This window comes from Amphiura filiformis, chromosome 20 (assembly GCF_039555335.1).
Source record: "Amphiura filiformis chromosome 20, Afil_fr2py, whole genome shotgun sequence".
Taxonomy (NCBI): Eukaryota; Metazoa; Echinodermata; class Ophiuroidea; order Amphilepidida; family Amphiuridae; genus Amphiura; species Amphiura filiformis.
The window spans coordinates 22,545,384-22,566,189 of record NC_092647.1 but is presented as its reverse complement, the minus strand read 5'-3'; the positions used below and the strand labels follow the sequence as shown (position 1 = coordinate 22,566,189).

Here is a 20,806-nt window from a genome sequence, read left to right as displayed (position 1 = left end):
ACTTAGCAAGTTACAAAAAAATGTAAGTTCCAGTATTTGATTTAATTCAAAATCTTGTGATTCTAATGACTGGATGACTGAGAATATTCACTATTATATTATTTGGTTCCAAAGTCAAGAAAAAACAATGTACTACTTGATTTCCAACAGATTGTGACCTCTACTAATTTATGTGAATTTTGCGACCTGAAACACCCGTCCTAGTAATTCATTCAATACCCGAATAATGTAAACATTGGGCTATTACAATTAAAATCCATACACCACCCTATGGAACACCTGACCTTAATCTCCCACACAGGGTATAGCAATTTCAAATGGAGTCACCCATTCAGGTAAACTCCATTTGAAATTCACACCCCCTGTATCTGGGAAGAAAGGGTCATATCTTTCAGGGGGCGTATGGATTTCAATTGGAATAACCCATTACAGTTCCACAGCAGCGGTCAAATATTGCACATGCACAAGATTAATCACATATTTTCTTGACAAGAGCAACAGGTCCCTAGTACGAACCAAAGAGTTATTTGATATTACTTGACAATAATCATAGGTGGAAGTTTGTGGGGAAAATTTTTATACGTACATATATATTTTTAAATTTTGGAAGTAACTCGGTAGGCTATTTGGTGTATGCATTCTCTTTGTCAATATTTTCTTGACAAGAACAACAGGTTCCTAGTAAGAACCAAAGAGTTATTTGATAATAGTTGACAACAATTATAGGTGGAAGTTTGTGGGGAAAATTTTTATACGTACCATATATATTTTTAAATTTTGGAAGTAACTTGGCAGGCTATTTGGTGCATGCATTGTTTTTGTCAATTTTTAACACTAACGACATTAATAGAGACCAAGTATACCTCACAATTTAACTAACACTATGACTTTCTTTAAACTATGTTTTTTCAATTTTGTGTTAGATTAAGAAATCTACAACGCATGTTTATGATAAAGGCGTTAGGTTTTAAAAATCTCTAATATTGCATAATTGTTATATTTATAATATTTTATATTTTATATTTTAACATGATCGAAACCAGTTGTTGAATGGCATCAATAGGTGACATTGAATCATAAATTTATCTAATTAATTTGTTAATGGTTCATTAGATTTGAGAATTGAGAGAAAATGTACATTAAAAGTAGATGTGTTTATAATTGTTACTTCCTATCACACAGTGATATTATATCTTTAAATCCCAACAATGATGACATCATCATTTCTGTCTTTCATAATTGATGACATCACCAGTTTCGACGCCCATATGATGACATGATTCATAGCTTTCACAAGAATGATGACATCATCATTCCGTCTTCCATGATTGATGACATCACCAGTTTTGACTCCCATATGTTATGACATAATTCACAAGAATGATGACATCATCATTCCGTCTTCCATGATTGATGACATCACTAATTTCGACTCCCATATATTATGACATGATTCATACCTTTCACAGATGATGACATCACCAATTTTGATGTCCAATTTACGATGACATAATACTTCATCTCCATATAATTGGTAACTTCATGTTCTAACTTTCACAACTTTTGACGATGCAAGCACTGCAGCACTCTCTTTCACGATGACATCATCATTCTCTGCCTACTTCAAAGTTGATGCATCAATTTCTGATGACTCCATTTTGAATAATGTCCTTCCTGAGATCCTGTTGCTGAGTGACCTCAATGACCCCGTCCAAGTATTGGGTCACTGCTCTGTCCATCCACGACACGGTGTTAGGCCGCAATATGCCGCCTTCAAAGAATCCTAGATGACCGCCATGTTTGGTCAGCGCGTAGATACCCTTTGGAGCATTTTGTACGTACTCCCCTGGTGTGGTCACCTGATGCGGTGGAATGATTAGATCGTCTGCTGCATTTAACATCAGCATAGGAATGTGTACCTGTAAACGTGAATTGAGAAACAGAGGTGAGAGTTCATAACGAAAATGGTGAATGGTCACAAAAGGTCAAGAAGAGAGGAACCATGTGGAAGGACACTTCATCTAGTTGCATTATATAATACCACAAGAGACCATAATCCTCTAAAATTCAGTACTACTAAGTCTGGCAATTTCATTATGGGATTATCACTATTTATCTATGATAGAGCTATAGCAACTTTGCAGGGTTAGCGATTTTTTTAAATTTAAAAACAAATATCAATTTGATTTAAGATTTTTTTGATTTTATCGATTCCAAGAACTGCTATACCCCATGATAAAGTCAAAAGAGAACAGTGGAATACTAGACGTATGTGCAATTCTATCGGGTATTTACAAAAAAATCAAAAGATGTTTTACATGTGAAAATTTCGAAGAAAACAATTTGGTAAAATCTTGGGAAAAACCTGTTGAATTCTGCACCTTGAAGATGATTTTTTAGCAATAGATAAAATGATATCATAAGTTGCAGAAGCATTATAAGGAATAAAGAAAAAAATTAACTTAAAGACCAATTCAGTGATCCCAGCGCAAGTGTAAAAAAAATTAAAATTGTTTATAAATTGCTTAAAAGTAAAGGACAAGTCATTCAAATTGTCATTCGGTATTTTTGAAATGATAAATTTGGCAAAAATGAAGAAAACAGCAGTACTGGCGAAGTTAAGCCCCATTCAAATACATGTAGCTAATTTAGATACTGTTAGTATCTAAATTACTGATTCGTGTAAAATATCTTATTTTGTCTTAAATACACGGCTTTCGGCTGAACCACTCGCAGGCTATGTTAGCACATCTATGGCGATGACAAAGGTACCAAAATCTGAATTTTGATTATTTTTACGATCATCCGGATGAGCAAATCACTGAATGGGCCTTGAAATTGATCAAAAATGGTGAAAAAATTTAAAAGTTGATTTAAATCAGTGATTTTAAACAAAACACCTTCAACATAAAAAGTCCCAAGTTTTGAGATGTTTTCTCAGAATATCACAAGCTATCTGAACCAATACTAGGTTTGTTTGTTCTTTTTCATGCTGGTCATGAAAATTTACAATTCTGAAATTTTGGGAGTTTTTAAAAAAATTCTGAAACTTAAGAGAGTTAAGATATTTACTTACTTTATGAATATGAGCTGAAGAACTTGCTTTCTTGTAAAAGTCTAGTATATCCTTACATCCTTTCATTTTACTGCAAGAAAAAAAAAACAAGCAGAGTCAGAGTATTACAATATTACAGATTTTTTTTTCCATTGTACTTGACTAGACTAAAACTAGATTAAATTTGATTGGGGAAGCTTAGGCCAAAACATAAATTGTTTGCTTGTCCATTGATCACTTTCCAAAGTTGGGTCAGCTGGTTGGGAAGTTTTTTGTGTTTTTTTTGTGTTGTTTTTTCAAGTACCAATGTGAAGTAGTGCCTACTTGTATGTAAAACACTCACTGACCACAGAATTTCCACCAAAGACAAATTCAAGGTAAACCATACTTTATTTGCATGTACATGACTGGCAGACTTAAAATAGTGCATTTTAAGTTCAACAATGTTTTACTTGTGCAGATGCTGAGGATGATAATACAAAATATCACAACCTCAGTCAGGTATGACTGCAGGAGAAACATGCAGGAATGGTAGTTTACAACATTTCTTTTATATCTTCAGTTTTTTAAATGAAAAGTTCATGACTACATGTATTGGGGGGAAATTGTAAAAGAAAACTTGTTTTAAAAAAAAGTTACACGGTCGGGACTGCCGAGACGGTCGGGACTGCCAACACGGTCGGTTGGACGAGGACAAGCAAACAACTTCAGAAAATTCAGAAAGCAATGCACATGTGACCTCAAAACCACTATTAATTTAGTCACTTGATTCCCAGGAAAATAACCCTGATTCAATGGCACAGAGGCAAATTCATTGGCTGATGTGCATCTGTGAAGTGCTCTGTGGCACAAAGACATATCTCCATTTTCGTTATTTGCATTTGGAGTTATGTATTTGTATACCGCTCAGTTGTGCCATTGGCTATCTAGATGCAATCATTCTTGCTGCATATAATAGGACATACGTCTTTGTGCTGCTGTGCTCAGGGCTATCTAGATACAATCATTCATATGACACCAAAATAAAGGAGTATCCATTTGCAGCTGAATCTTCAACATGCACGAAAGTCGATGATAACATTTATTTAGATGTTCCATCAAAAACATCGACTTCATGACCTACACTTACTATGTAAATGCTTCGTCTAGATGTACTAAACTAGTAGAATTCAATATCTTTTCTACATCATATATAATAGGTGGTAAATTGTGGGCCTTCCAGTAGGCCTTGGCCTGCTCTCCAAACAGCATGTCATGATTACGACGTATCGTCTTCATCATGTTCTTCGTCATTAAAAAGTTATAAACCCGTCTTAAATCGTTCCATTCATGTAGAGTTACTGTAGCTCTGTAGAAAATGGATAAAAGAATTTTTTTAAATATAATTCTCAGTAAAACAGAGCTCATTCAATGCAATCAATACATACTGCCTTGAAAGAAAAGACAATGTCAGTTTCACATGGGCTCGTTGCAGGCAAGCAAGCTTGGCCATGCATAAAATTCTAAACTGCATAATCGTTTTGACTTTTAAAAATGCACCAAATATCAAACACTGGTAAGTGGTATAAATCTTTGTCAATTTAGAGCTTTTTAGTTGCAAATGCGGTATCAAATTGGAGCTATCAAGATGCTGCAAGCAATCGTATCAATCAAATTGTCATAACATAAGCAGCTTAAAATTTATGACGCGTTATGTAAGCGGGGACTTTCTTTTTGTGTTGTGTTCAGCATTATACTGCATTTTCACTAGGAATGAGCAAAACAGCTACTGCATTTATACTTCAAAAGGCAGATGTACAGGGCTATTCCGTTTAAAATCCACACCACCATTTGGGTAATATCTTCAACAGGGGGAGTTTGAATTTCAAATGGAATGAACACATTGGGCAGTTCCATTTGAATTTCATATGCCATCTGAGACAGATTCACCCCGAATCTTCCACAGAAGGAGAGCGAGTTTCAAATGGAGATGCCTAATATGTTCATTCCATTTGAAATTCATACTCCTCCTGTGGAGGATATTTCCAACATCTTCCACAGGGGTAGTGTATAAGGTGAATCTTCCACAGAAGGAAAGGGAGTTTCAAATGGAGCTGCCTAATGTGTTCATTCCATTTGAAATTCATACTCCCCCTGTGGAAAATATATCCAAAATCTTCCACAGGGGGAGTGTGGATTTTAAATGGAATAGCTAATGCAAATCCACTTGCCTGTTTACTCTTACAATATGCACAGCAAACAGTACAATTGATTCTAAGAAATAATTCTGGATTTTAGTATTGATTTTCTTCCCTCATAAACAATGATGACATATCGAGGGCTCAGTGCAGCACTGCCTCGTCATTTTGGTACCAAGCTTTACAGAAAACAATAGGCTTTCCAGTGACAACAATAGACTTTTGTCCAATTCCAGCCTCAATAAAGCCATAGACCAGTCAAACATAGCCTTAAATATAAAGGGCTATGAGGCCGGAATTCTTTAAAAGCAGTTTTCCCAAAATGGCCAGAATGTAGATGAGACTACATTGCGCTGAACCCTCGATATGCAGAGTTTTTGAAATTGAGATGTGAACATGCATGAGGGTTAAGGCCTGTGTAAAGTCTGATGCTTTTGCAAGCATTTTTTGACAAATTTCTCTGTTCTCTCTGCTCCGAGTTCTCTGCTGAGAATTTCAGTTCTCCGATCAAATGCCAACGTCTGCTGATAAGATTTAGCTTTGTTAAGGGCTCTGTTCTTACCGCAGGGAAAATACAGGGCAATTCCAGTTGAAATCCATACACCCTATAAAAGACATGACCTTATGCTCCCACACAGGGAGTGTAAGTTTCAAATGGAGTCACCCATTCAGGTAACCCCATTGGAATTCACACTCCCTGTGTGGAAGATTAAGGTCATGTCTTCCATACAGGGTGCGTGGATTTCAAATGGAATAGCCTGATAGCAGAAAAATGGATCAAACATCAAACTGTACACTGGCCTTAAAAATGGAAGTACCATGAAAATGTTTGGACAGGCAATGAGTGTAATCTAAAGAGACTAAACCCAAAGAGTACCTACTCTGCCATGTGTGTGTGTCGTTAGCGTCATCTATGGATTATTTTACAATGCACCTGGTAAACTTCGATTTCAAGTGTGTGCCATTTTGTGTTGTGTGGATTACGCACCAGAGCTTAGATTTCAATGAGAATCACAGAATCGATTCTCATAAGATTCGGTTGCGAGAATCAACTTCTTTCATTGTATCATACAGTAAGTGCAGTGACTAGGATGGATTTTGATTCTCACAAACCAAGATGAAATCTAGGCTCTGCGCACGCTAAGTACTTCAATCACAAATCTTGGTAACACTCAAGCTTAAGGGCTGGGGTATGAACGTTTGGACAGTATTTATTGTGGGACATTATAGCACATCAGACATATCGAATTGCATTCTGAATACGAAGAATGTCCTTCTGATATCAAATAATTTTGATTTTTGAAATTCGCAATGTAATACACATTTTATGGCAAATCATTAAAATTGATATTTTTGATATTTAACAGTACTTGAAGTAAACTTTATAAATCTGACGATTTATACTTAAAGTGTATGTAGGTGGGATGAAAAGCCGACGATCAATTGAAAATTTTGACCTTCTGTATTGAAGATATGGATTTTTTTTCCCAAAACACCAAAAAAAATAGGTCTTTTGGGAAAAAAATCCATATCTTCAATATAAAAGGTCAACATTTTCAATTGATCGTCGGCTTTTCCTCCCAGCTACATACACTTTAAAAATATATCATTAGATTTATAAAATTTATCTCGAGGACTGTTATATATCAAAATTTGAAAAATATCAAATTTTAATAATTTGTCATAAAATTTGTATTATATCGTGAATTTCAAAAATGAAAATTATTTGATATCAGAAAGACATGCTTCAGTATTCAGAATGCAATTCGACACGCCTGAGGTGCTCTCATGTCCCACAAAAAATACTGTCGAAACGCCTATAAACGCTCATTCTAGATCCCTTAACAATCCAAATTATCCTTCAAAATGGGCTTTTGCTACTAAATGCCAAGGAACACTATTTTGGTCCCATGTGTGACAAACCGATATGACGTTGCCATAGCATTACACACCACATAATTCTGATGTGGTTCTCTTTGAGTTTAATCTCTTTGGTGGAATCACACCGGTATTAATATCCTACACTAAAGCATTTTCCACCCTGATGTGGCAGTGACATCAGTGCAAATTTCATTGGACGCAGCTGCAAATCGCTAGTGTTCGATCAAAGTGCTTGCATACACACGCACATGTTTAAAGATGCCTCACAGATACACGCACAGAGCAGCTGCCTCAACACTTTGACGTCACTGCCACATCAGGGTCAAAAATGGTTTAATTAGCTTTTTGAAGCATGATGGACACACGAGGGCGCTAATCAGTTTGGTTATAACCAGGGAAATTTACCAGGCTTTTGCAGAACTGACGAGCCCCCCCCCTTGTATGTCCGCCATTCTTCAATGCCCATCTCTTTATCAAGCGGATGTATTCATAAAACATACATTTGTGAAAATTGTAGTATTTTCCCGAAGTCCCTTAAATGCCTTATTGTAATGTTTATAAAGTTTCACTTATAGGCAAAATAGACCTTATAACTCCTTTTAATTTCTGCAGCTGTATGTAACTTGTGTAACTCACTGCATTTACCAATAAATCAAATCACTACACACTGTTCAAGTATTCGACCAAGATCCCAGTTCGGTGGGGCACTGTGAAATCACATACAATGTACCCTACATACGCTTCCACATATTTCAATTTTGGCAGCAAATAAAGCAATACAGCCCTGGAATACTTGTGAGTACATTTGATAGTTAATGCTTATTTGCTTCAAATTCATCTGTTTGAAATTCATCAAATTGAAATTCTATCTAGATGCAATTTTGGTTAGCACAGCAAAATAAAATATGTTATGTTGTTATAGCACATCATGCACATGCTAACTGTTTAAACAATCTTATTAAATTTAGAGCCCTTGCAAACAAAACTAGCTACAATGCAGTAAGTAAGTGTATGTGAATTCAGAGGAGTCGCACCCGTCTGCGACCGAAGAGTATGTGAAAACATAGCACCCCCACACTGATCCTGGATCAAAACCTTTGTACTCAATTACCATTTACCATATCGTCGTTGGGCAGGAAAACCTCCAATGTTCGTGTGTTTTGCTTTAAACATGTTCAGGAGCCAATGACACATCTAGAGGATTTTCCTGCCCAACGACGATATTAATTTTCCCAAAGTAGAAATATGATGAGAGTTCTGAATGTTAATTTGTCATGGAAGATGCTACACTTCAACATGCAAGCACTTCAGCACATTAATAACTACAACCACACCAAATAAATTCAACAAAAAAAAATATATAAAGATTGTAACATTCCATTCGCATTCAAAAGTAGGGAAACTAAATGTTGAAATGCACCAATTAATAATTCATTTTAACTTTGCTATGCTCATCTTTAGCCAGCCAGGAAATATTCTTTTATATAACACTCAAACCAGCACTTTTATTTTTTCTTACATGAATTAACACATACTCTTTTCAAACAGAGGTCCTTTTTATAACAATAATTCCCATCAAAAACATCGCTAGTACCATCTGACAGTGCTGCGATGCCCCATAAAAATATGGGATTTCTACAAATACTGTAAATACTGTCCATACCATAGACTGCCACCACATTGCTATCCTGAAATCATCGATGATGTTCAAAAATGCAAAAAAAAATGGTGGGGCCTTAATCGGGGGGCTTAAACAAAACAAAAATATAGGAATGTAGAGAAAACACCCAATTACCATAGTTTCCCCATATTAAAACACATCATAACAGTTCTGAATGTTAATGTCCATCTCCCTGTACTGTTAGGCAACCAGTCGACAACCATTACAAAACCCTTAAACCACTAGTGCAACCTCTAAAATCCCCACACCTGTTTACAAATCCAAGGAATAACAGCACACAAGGAAGATTGCTGGATTTACACATCGCACAAATAGCAAATAGCATAAGTAGTTAGACCTCGGTAGAATCCATGTTTTGCACCACTGATCGACATGTTTCTACTGAGCAAAGGGTTGCCGGGTAACAGCCTCAGTAGAAACAGATCAGGAGATGGTCGATCCTGGGTAACCAAACCTCAATAGCCATTTGAGGTGGTTACCCGCCTTTTGCAGAGCAGTAGAAGCGACCCACTTGACAGAGATACAAATTATAAATAGGGGAATAAAAGCGTGATGGTGCAAGGTGCTCAGAATAAACACATTGAATAAAGCTGGTTTCATACTTTCTGCCGCTTGCCGCTGAGCGGCATGACGCTTCATCATGCCGCTTGTACTTTTCTGCAAGCGGAGCGGCACACCGCTAAGCGGCAGCGGCTTGACTCTGAAAGCTACTCTTGCCGCTCAGCACCGCTCCAAAATCGTATTTTGTTCTCATATCGTCAGAGCGGCACCGCTCCGAGTTGACTTGAATTCAACTCCCAGCGGTGCTGCCGCGGCGGCAAAGTGATCGATATATCGGCTTGCCGCTGGTCACCGCTAGCGTTTTTAGTGAGATTGCGCAGTGAAGTAAACTCATCTTCAGAGCGGCAAAGCGGCAAGCGGCAGGAAAGTATGAAACCAGCATTACTGCTCAATTTCAGTCCCTATCAATCCACTCATATGCAAGAAACATTCAATTAAGTTCATATAGTGGCGTAGCCAGGAGGAAGCCAGGGTAAACTGCCCCCCCCGCAAAAAGTTTTTAGAGATGAGCGTAAGGACGGCAAAGAGTAAAATGTCATTTAAATGGGACAAAAACTTGACAAATTGGGACAGAAATTTAATTTTGCCACCTCACCAAAAAACTGGCTACACTGCTGGGCTCATACCCTTCAACAATGATTTGCCATGGGATTGGATATAGAGGGGTGGGGAGAAGAGAAGGGACCATTTTCAATACACATGTTTGCTGTTTTTCAATGGTATCCGAACAACAGTGCTATTCGGCTCTCCTTTTTAGGCTTGCTTTCCCCCCTGCCCCTGGCTGATATTTTGACAAAAATATGGATGACCAAGATGAATTATACTCCCTATATTGAGATATGAAATGAGTGAATATGTGTGATAATTACCACCTCATGCAATAAAATGTATGTCAGAGTATACTAATGATTAAAATCAATATAGTCAACCAGGAAACTCACAGTGGACAATCATATTCCACTTGAAATTGACACACACCGCATGAAAGACAAAACTTTAATCTCCAACACAGGGGTGTAGATTTCAAATGGAGCAACCAATCAGGTAACCCCATTTGAAATTCACACTCCCTGTGTGGAAGATTTTAATTTCCCACACAGGTCATGTCATCATGTCTTCCACAGGGAATGTGATTTCAACTGGAATAACCCTTCACAACTAAAACCTTTGGTCTTCAGCTGGGAGAAAGACCCGCTACCAACCATGTGACAGTTTATAATTTGACGCTCCCAATCCAGTTGAGGGGTAGTTGTTCTGCCTTAACCCCTTTTTGACCCCTCTGCTGAAACCAATGGGTTGCACAATCCAATATGACAAAATGTTGTCAATATCAAAACACGGCTCATCTTTAGGTGGGAATTGACCCTGCCATCTTTCTACCAAAACAAGGCTCTCCCTGCAAATGCATACTGGTGCAAAAAGTTCATTTTTTTTAGCAACATGCTAGAAGGCTTTTGCAAAGCCTACGTGATAATTAAAGAATGCGTTTGAAAGACGTTCACACAACACACACTTTGCAGCCAGAACCTTGTTTGGAGATGATTGTGCTAAAGGTCAATAGACAGTGGAATCATCATCACATAAACTTGCACATGTGTTGTGACAAGCCATTCTGCAAGGGTTGAAACCTGGTTTGGACAAGGTCATCAAGCAACTTCCTCTCCGGATGACCTCACATGACCCTAGGTCATCCACCCAGCTGAAGACAATAAAAATGGCAAGTTTCCTGATCACCTAGATTCATGTAATCACAATTTGAATATTTTCCAGATGAATGAGAGTATACAGTGTCAAAAGTATAGTGTTGTATACACAGTGTCAGAGTATAGTGTTGTATATATTCATACTTAAATGGTGGAAACTATACATTTCTTTCATTCAAACTTATACACTACCTACTTAAATTTATCGCTTAACAAGATGCTTTCCTAGATTTTCCGTATCATCAGCCACATATTGCAATGTTTTGTGTATGCGGCTATCTTTTAGAATACCCTACCATTTTTTACATTCACAGTGAATGTGTATGGGTCGTTCATAAAAGACGCCATTGAAAATATACAGTGGTAGGGTATTCCAAAAGAAATCTTGTGTATGCCATACATCGAAAAGGCTAAAGTGACGTCACCTGACTAGGCCATCTACTAAATGTTTCCAACAGATCACCTGAGCCACCATTATGACCATGAAAGCATTCCCGGTAAACAATAAATCTAAGCAGTTTATAAAGTTTGAATGACTAAAATCTAATGATGATTCTTTTTACATGTAAGCATACACCAAATTAGCCTTTTGTCAAGACTTCATCGAGGGATTAGACAGCTGTATTCCGTATGCTGTATGAGCCAGGTCTTGACACAAGGCTAACTCTGACGGTATGCTTACATGAAGGTAATACAGTACTGGTCTATTCCAGTTGAAATCCATACACCCCCTATGGAAGACATAACCTTAATCTCCCACACAGAGGGGGTGAAGATTTCAAATGGAATCACCCATTCAGGTAATCACATTTGAAATCCACACCCCCTGTGTGGAAGATTAAGGTCACATCTTCCATATAAGGTTATGGATTTCAACTGGAAGAGCCCTATGTCAGAGTAGTTTTGTAAGCACAACAAAGCATTTTATTTTTAGAATCGAGGAAAAAAAAGAGACAGGAATGGAAACAAAAAAAGCCACACAAAACGTATATCTTGAAGTCCCTGAGCTAACTATTTAGACTGCCAAAACAGTTTTCCATTCAAAAGTGTATGTATGCACCATTCTTTAAATGTCCCCATTGAAAACCTAGGGTATTCTTAAGACCTAAAAATGATTCTGTTCCCTACATGACATGTGCTCACTCCCATCAAGAAAATGAATGTCAATGGATTGACCTGGACTGTTATTGTGGGGATAAACTTGAAAAAAAAAAGTTTTCAAAGCTGAACCTGTGACATAAACCACAACTTGTGTGCAAAACTGAATCGTTTGTTGCAGACAGTAATTAGTGCTGCCCCTGATCATCGTAAATGTGCTAGAAATATATGAAAGTGGTAAGATTAGTCTGGGTCTGAAGTAACAAATTCCATGTGAACAAATTTTAGCTTAGCAATAGCATAAGAAATACCTATTTTATTTATTTCATAGTTTTTTGTTTTTTAAAAGCTGAAAAGTTTTACGAACAGCTTTCGAAAATATGACACACTACTTTGCACAGTGCCAAAAACACAATTTGATGATTTTGATCTATATTATACTTAAAAATAAACATCGGGTCATTATCAAAATAAATAATAAATGGACTGAATAAGGGAAAAAGTATGTAAAGCTATAACGAAGGTGAAGTATATTGTTGCCTATTAAATTTCCACCACAAAATATTAGTTATACCCTTCCACCAACAGCAGTTAGGCCTAAAAAAATTGTTTGATTGGCGTAGCCTGGGCAACCCTAAAAGTAGGGCCGACCCCGACTTTTTTTGTGTGTGCAAATTTCCAGATTTGGAAATGTGACATATTGGGCAACATAATTGCCTGCTCAGGAAATATCGATCCCATAATGCATTGCGCATAGGTTTACTCAATTGACCTTTTCAGTAAATCCCACAAGCCTTTGCAAGTACATTTGAGATGTCATCATTCGACGTTAGTACGCATCACGCCGATGCACGCATCACACGGAATCGTTAAGCGAACCTCCTAAAAGTTCCGCATTGCATGTCGGCGTGACGTCAAATGACGGCATCATAGGTGTACTCACAAAGGCTTGTGGGATTTGAGTAAGCCTAAGTAAGTGCAATGCATTGTGGGATTGATATTTCTTGAGCAGGCAATGTATTGCCAGATTTGCCACATTTCAAAATCTGGAAATCTGCCTGCACTGATATGGGGTGTTACATATGTGTACATGCAGTATTATACCCGAGTGGCCTCTGGGTGTAGATGTATGTGTTATGAATCCTTACAGTTTTATTCCCACAAGTCAGTAGTCACAGCAAACCTAAACCTCTCGTTGTTAATAATATGTTAGTAATTCCTTCTACACGTTAAGATTGAGTTAATTTTGTTTTTGGGTGCAAAAATGCTTTGTTTGTTTTGCCGATGATTTTAGGGTTTTACCTATGATGAGCTGGATTATCTTTGTCTGGTGCATGTTGAGCCCATCTAAATATATAGCAGAAGAAACATATCACAGCACACACAATTGGTTGAAATTATATGGGAAACAATCAAACAACATGCGGGATTGGTTGGAATCATCAGGGACGAAATGAAACGGCACATTTGATTGGTTGATATGCAACAAGGGGAAAATTTATATATATATAAGAGCGTGCATGATTGGTTGAAATCATTTGGGGCAGGAAATACAAGAGCATGCATGATTGGTTGATAGTTCATCATCAGAATCCGATTGGTTGCTTTCGGTGCACATCACATAAATAGGAAACATCACATTTGCAAATTTGATGGGGTTATTTTTGACTGCCAAACAGAGATTATAAAGACCCAGTGCAAACAGGTAAAATCCTCATGCTTTGTATGGTATGAGGAGTCTTGCATATCGACTGCTCAGTGCAAGAAGTGGGTTAAGTGCAAAAGCTGCCCTGTGAACATATGGCAATTTACACACAGTATATTGTACTCATCTACACATGGCAGCTATTGGACTTACCCACTTCTGGCACTGAGCAGTCAATAATGTCTTAAAAAGCATGCATGGTGTGGTCTTGATATCTATATCAAGACCATACATTTTAAAATACGCCGTAACAGATGCAGAACGATTGGGCTATTCCATTTAAAATCCACGCTACCCATGTGGAAGATTTTGGAAATACCTTCCACAGGGGGCGTAAGAATTTTAAAACCAACTCTATTAAAACTCACCCTCCCTCTGTGAAATATTCAGGTTGAATCTTTCTCAGAGGGTGTATGAAGTTCAGATGGAGCTGCCTAATGTATTCATTTCAGTTGAAATTCATACTCCCTCTGTGGAAAGTATTTCAAAAATCTTCTACAGGGGTAGTGTGGATTTTAAATGGAATAGCCCATTGGTCGTCATTACCAGAAGATGCTGGACTTTGCCTGTTTGCATTGGATCTCTTACTCTGGTGCCAAATTACAACATTTATACATTGTGCATTTGCAATTCTGAAGTACAGGAAACAGCAGAATGGTATTTGATTGCTTTTATGTGTACTTTGACACAATCTGGGCTATTCCAGTTGAAATCCATACACCCCATATGGAAGACATGACCTTAATCTCCAACACAGGTGGTGCAGATTTCAAATAAAGTCACCGATTCAGGAAAAACCCTATTTGAAATGCATACACCTTGTGTGGGAGGTTAAGGTTGTGTCTTCCATAGGGGTTGTATGGATTTCAACTGGAATAGCCCATTGTGGTTTCCATCATCTTTCCAAAAGGTGGGATCTCTCTATCGCTACAACATGTCTCAAGTTCACCTAATAAAGATGTATAGCTGTAGTGTTATTCTTCAGATTCAAATGCATATACTGCAAGAGCACTTCAGTTTAATTCATGATAAAGAGAATGAATTGCTTAAAGAGGAAGCCCCGCCAGAGCAGTTCTTCTGGGGTGAACCAAACCTGCCTGGTTATCAAATTAATCAGTGAAAGGCTATCTCTTAATTTGACAGGTGCTAATTGATGTTTTAATGCTATTGCATCAATTGGCAAAACCTTGCCACTGATTAATTTGATAACCAAGCAGGTTTGGTTCACACCAGAAGAACTGCTCTGACAGGACTTTAAAAATAAACACAATATCATACGTATATAATATTATACACACAAAAACTACTGAAAGTTGCAACTATATAATACAGGTTCAATCAAAAAGTGCTGTTGTTCTGTATGTTTCTGGAATTGGTCAAATTATCACAAATCAAATAATATTTCTCTCAAGTCAAAATTGGTCTCTGAACAAGTCACATACTGTATTGTTCCTAAACACTCCAGCCCTAATAAATGACCCCCCCCCCATAATTTTTTTCAATGAAGAAGTGACCGAAATGCAGAAATTGTACGTTTAAAATCAACCAATGTTACTGGCTGTCATGATCTCTAAATTGTGCAGATAAAACTATTCTCTAACTTGAATTTCAATCCAGTTTATTGTCAAATTACTATTAATTTTCTTTAAAAGATTGAAATAAATCACATTTTTTGCACGAATATGCACTTCAATAGAGGCAATTTTGTAGTGATAATGTCCCCTATTACTGATAAATATGCTGTTATAGTCATATTGCCATATTGATTTTGAACCCGGAAGCAAAACAGAAGCGAGTTGTAGTTCATGATTTTCACCCCGATTTTTAAGCTTTTTTCATTGAAAATTTGCCTGTGATAGATATCCCGTTACAACAAATTTCACAGAGAGTTTATAAGGAACAAGACAGTAAAGAGATTTCTTTACTTGTTTGTTTGTTTTCTGTCTGTTTGTTATTTAAAAAGAAAACAAAGACCTTTCTTTGTTGCCAAAGTAAACACAAATAACAGCACTATCAAAAATAAATTTAAACAAAACTAATGATTCAAATTTATGAACATTTTCAAATTCTAAAAGAAAAATGACTAAATACTTTTGAATGCGGTCATGATTCTCACAAAGGTTAATAACATTGCTTTGCTATGATGAGTCATGTAACATGTTTTTATCCTTCCAAAAATGGCGTTAATATGTCATCAGTGCCAGCAGTGCTTTATTTTATATAGGTTTGGCAAGGAAGCTAACCTACATTTGTACTAAACTCTTATTTCTAAGTCTTTCTTAAATTTGGGTTAGAGCAGGATGCAATGATTAGATTTATTTGTGATATGTGAAAATGTTAAAAGGCAAATTTGTAAGTTTGCAACTTTTGAAACCAGCTGCAACCTAACTGCTCTTGTTATTTGAAAAAAAAAAAAATTGAAAAATTAAAATAGAAATATATAATATTTTACTGCAACAATCTAGACTATCGATTTATGTAAGTATAAAAACTTATTCTATCAAAATTGAGATAAAGCTTGAAAAATTCTTAACAAAATACAAAATTTCACCTTAAATAATAGCGAAACTTGAGTTTACAATAGATTTCCCATTGACCTATGACCTACGACCTGTAACCTGCACATAGGTATCTGCTGTTCAAGAATATCATTATCTATATGGGTAATGGAATTGTTTCCTAAATGATATTTGATTTGATTTGATTTAATTTGATCCAATTATGTTTGAACTGACAATGACATGACATGATTTGACTTAATTTATTTCACAAGATTTGATTTTACATGAATTATTTGATCTTGTTTGGGTCTTAATTTGATATGAATCATTTGATTTTGATTTAATTTGATCCCATTTGTTAATTTTGATTCGATTTGATATGATATGATTTGACATTGTTAGGATCTGACCTTGATATGAACCATTTGATTTGATGTAGCTTAGATTTGACCTTGATATGAACCCCGAATATGAACCATTTTGATCCGAATTGATTCAGATTAAAACCACCACCCCATCCGTACTTACTTTGTTATATCATATCCCTGGCATACGGAGACAGCACACAAGAAATAATCCTGCCTATGCGGCTCTTCGCCTAGATATTTGACGACTATATTAGCTCCCATACTGAAGCCAATGCTTAGTAGAGTGCTATGTGGGAACTTAGCTCGCACCTCCTTTACTACTTCATCGTATTCTTCTGTGTCACCTGGTTTGTGTAAATGTAACGAGGAAAATGCAAAAAGTTGAATTACGTATGAAACTGATGGTGTTGGCTTGATTATTTATTCATAACCTTTGCATATCACACCATACATATCATCCCAACCATAGGCTCTTCCCTAACCATACACACAGTGTTCGAATTTAGGAAAAATAAATGGTTGTCCCACGGACAACCAGATTACAATTTCTGGTTGTCCGTCTAAGTTTTTGGTTGTCCGTAGGCCTACAAATGTGACTTTTGGCTAGATTTATGGTTGTCCGGCGGACAACCGAATCAGTATTTTTGGTTGTCCAGCGACTTTTTTAGTTGTCCCGGGCAACCGGACAACCAAAATTTCGAACGCTGCATACACATAATTAAATATTGCACAGCCCGTAAGTAAGATGTACTTACATGTACCATATGCAAATATTCTTTCCTACGTTTCTTTATGATTTTTTAAAAATAAAATAAATAAATAAATTATAGTGTGCCATGCACAGGCACAATGCCTAGCTGTTGATCCACAAGCCTCAGCAGACTTAACAGGTTATTGCTGACCACTACGGCCCACATCATTCCATAAACCATTTAACAACAACTCAGGTTGCAGTTTCAAGAGCGCACACCCTAGACATTTCACAAATAACCTTCGCAACCAGGATCAGCTCCCCGAGTTTTGTACGGGTTACAACAAGCAGTAAGTTCCTTGTCTAATGGAAATTTCAAGCCAATTCAATTTTTCAAAGAGAGCATACTAGGCACCGCCAGGGTTCGAACCCGCAAATACTCGCACCATAGTCGAACGCCTTATCGATTGAGCTAACTTGAATGCTATAAAACACACCTCTCTATAACCCCGAGATTGCACCTATGCGATGAAGCCTCGTACACAGGCCTCTCACAGGAATACCTCTAACCCTACACATAATTATTGTACAGCCTGTAACATATGTACTTACCGTATGTAAATATTCTTGGCGATGTGATAATTTGATTTTCTAAAGCTCCTATATGATTTAAACATGCTACTCTATAACCCTGAGATTGCGCCCAAGCAATGAAGCCTCGTACATAGGCCTTCTCACAGGAATTGGATATACCTGGTACGCAACATATAGTGTAATCTCCTGCAAATTAAAAAAAAACATATACAATTATAATTAGTTCATGAATAAGCTTAATCTGTTATAGAAAACAAAAGATCTAACATCCACTTTTATGCCAAAATATGGCCTATTCAATTTTTTCCAGGTATTTTCTATCTTGCTGTTAGCCTTGCATACTTGAAACGGGTCCATACACTCACCCCCACACACACTCCTGTTTGTAAATACATGCAAATGAGGACCTCATTCTGCATATGATTTAATCCTATCTAACCAAGGACACACACACCCGATTTCAATTGGCACACGGTGGACCTACCCCACACACACCTGACAACTTCCTATCCAACCGTAAACCTCTCCTGAACCCCCTGAACGTGGACCACTTTTAAATGCATATATACATTATTTGAATTGTCCTGGTTGTAGCCAGCAAGTGCGGATATCCACGGTTTCACTTGTGTCCACGGTTGCACTGTGTGTATCCTAATGTAGGTCCACATTTGCAGGTAATTACAGATGCACACGTCGCACACACCCCCACACAGATTAAAATAGTGCAGTTCTACACCAATTTTGTAATACATACAATTGTAATCAACAGGAAAAAAATCACTTGTGTGAACCGGGTCATATTCGGCACCCATCTATACTAAGGCTGGCATTTTCGGCCGGGTAAACGGGTACCCGCCGAGATTACATTACCGGTAGGAAATACCTCCCGGTACCAAATTAAAGTTTTTATTTTTTCGGTTTTGTAGTGTCCCTGGACCTAGACCTAAATGTTAGGATCATTCATGGTTGACCTAAAAATAAAATAAAATTTCAAGATGTTTTATTTTTAATATGAAAATTGATAATTTGTATTCATGTCATAGTCTATTAATGATTTCAAAATGCATTGAATTTGAATGCATTTTGAAATCATTAATAGAGTATGACATGAATACAAAGTATCAATTTTCATATTAAAATTACAAAATATCTTGAAATTTTTTTATTTTTTTTTTTTAGGTCAACCATGAATGATCCTGGCCAGGGTTCCTGCTAAGGTTTTAGAAATGTGTGTCCGTAATGACGCAAGTTTGCTGACGAGGTTGCAAAAACTTGCGTCCAGACAGATTTTGTGCGTCCATCTGAAATTCACGATTATGACGATACACACGCATTCCGGTCTACACCTCATCAAATGTTGATTGTTAAAAAAATAAAAGTGCATTTTCGCGTGATATTCCATCTCCATTCGCTATGATAATTTTTCTCATTTCTGTGTCAGTTTTGGTCCCAAACGTGGTCAAAAACAGGTGCAAAAACATGAGCAAAGTCTGTCAATCTTGAGCAATTTTCGTTCGTACTTTCACTTCCGCATTCTTTTTTAAATCAACGCGTTGATGCTACAAAAACTAAAACACGCGCTGCCACAAATAATACGAAAAAGGGTTATCATTTTGATTTTTTCTTTAAAATTGCTTTTATTCATCGTAACAATAATACTAATAAATGAAACCTAGATTATTTATGAGAAAATTAACTTAAAATATTAAAAATTGAATATTGTCAGGTTGTGATAAATAATTAAATAAACGTTAGCGCACGTGCTTACTTGTAAACAAATCAATCGGGACTTCCCAGCCATCAAACAAACAGCGATCGTCCGAAAGCATGCAAAAGTGCACGATTTCCTGACGCGTTGCATTTACAAAATATTGCAGAATTTACTTCAATTCTCAGCAGGTGGGTCAAAATTTTGGGGCTTTTATTATCTTAAAAATATAAAAGAATAAAATTTCTTATTTTTATCATCAATTAATGATAAAATTTCGAAGTTTTGTCTGCGTCCACATTCATGAGACATGGACGCAAAATACTTGATTAGCCATGTGAACTTGCGTCCAAATGTGTAAAATATGCGTCTGGACGCAATGACGCACACTAACGGGAAGCCTGATCCTGGCATTTAGGTCTAGTTTTTTTTTTTTTTTTTTTAAATTTCGGTACCCAGTTACCCGCCTCGAAAAATGCGGCGGTACCCGGGTACAAAATTACCCGAAAATGCCAGGCCTAATCTATACGCAATGATGGACTTACCTCCTGACGGATGTTCTGCAGTAGCTTCAAACATATCGTAGGACACGGTGCCTCCATCTGGCATCATAATATGCTTTCTAATTCCCTTAGGTCTAGGTGCCTGAAACCGACCCACTTTGCCGTACACTCCAGTCTGGATATGACCGCTTTTCCCCCATAGTGAGGTTGGCACATACCTGCATTAGCAGAAGATAATAGAACACTGAAATACTTTATCGTTGTATGGATAGAGGTAAAAGTTACACTGTATGGTGGGAAAGTTTTGTTTGGTTTTGATTTTGGCATTTTGAATAACAACAGACCCTAGAAAGAAATCTAGGGTCTGTGGAACAACATTTCCAACAACGTAATAGCTCACAAAAATAATGTAACACAAAGATTTTTGAAACCCCAAAACAAAATGTGCAATCTGTTCAGAAATCAGAACTGTAAAAATACATGTAGCACAAAAATATTAACACTTTAAAATAATCCACTATAAAGTAACTAGGAAAAATATCGCAATAATTTTGTTCCATCTTATTTATGAGGATGGATT

The 20,806-nt window shown here is 36.9% G+C and overlaps 1 protein-coding gene across 1 annotated transcript in view; it reads right to left on the bottom strand.

The window, feature by feature from the left end:
• Positions 1-1,066: 1,066 nt before the first annotated feature.
• The window catches only part of LOC140142734 (monoacylglycerol lipase ABHD2-like), a 39,390-nt gene continuing 19,650 nt past the window's right edge, over positions 1,067-20,806 (bottom strand). Inside the window, exons 3-9 of the mRNA XM_072164727.1 lie at positions 20,269-20,444; positions 18,034-18,201; positions 16,891-17,074; positions 13,459-13,503; positions 4,185-4,403; positions 3,077-3,146; positions 1,067-1,919 (exon numbers count right to left, since the gene is read on the bottom strand). Coding sequence (XP_072020828.1) covers positions 1,638-1,919; positions 3,077-3,146; positions 4,185-4,403; positions 13,459-13,503; positions 16,891-17,074; positions 18,034-18,201; positions 20,269-20,444 — 1,144 coding nt within the window. The 3' untranslated portion in view covers positions 1,067-1,637. The remainder of the gene's footprint in view (positions 1,920-3,076; positions 3,147-4,184; positions 4,404-13,458; positions 13,504-16,890; positions 17,075-18,033; positions 18,202-20,268; positions 20,445-20,806) is intronic.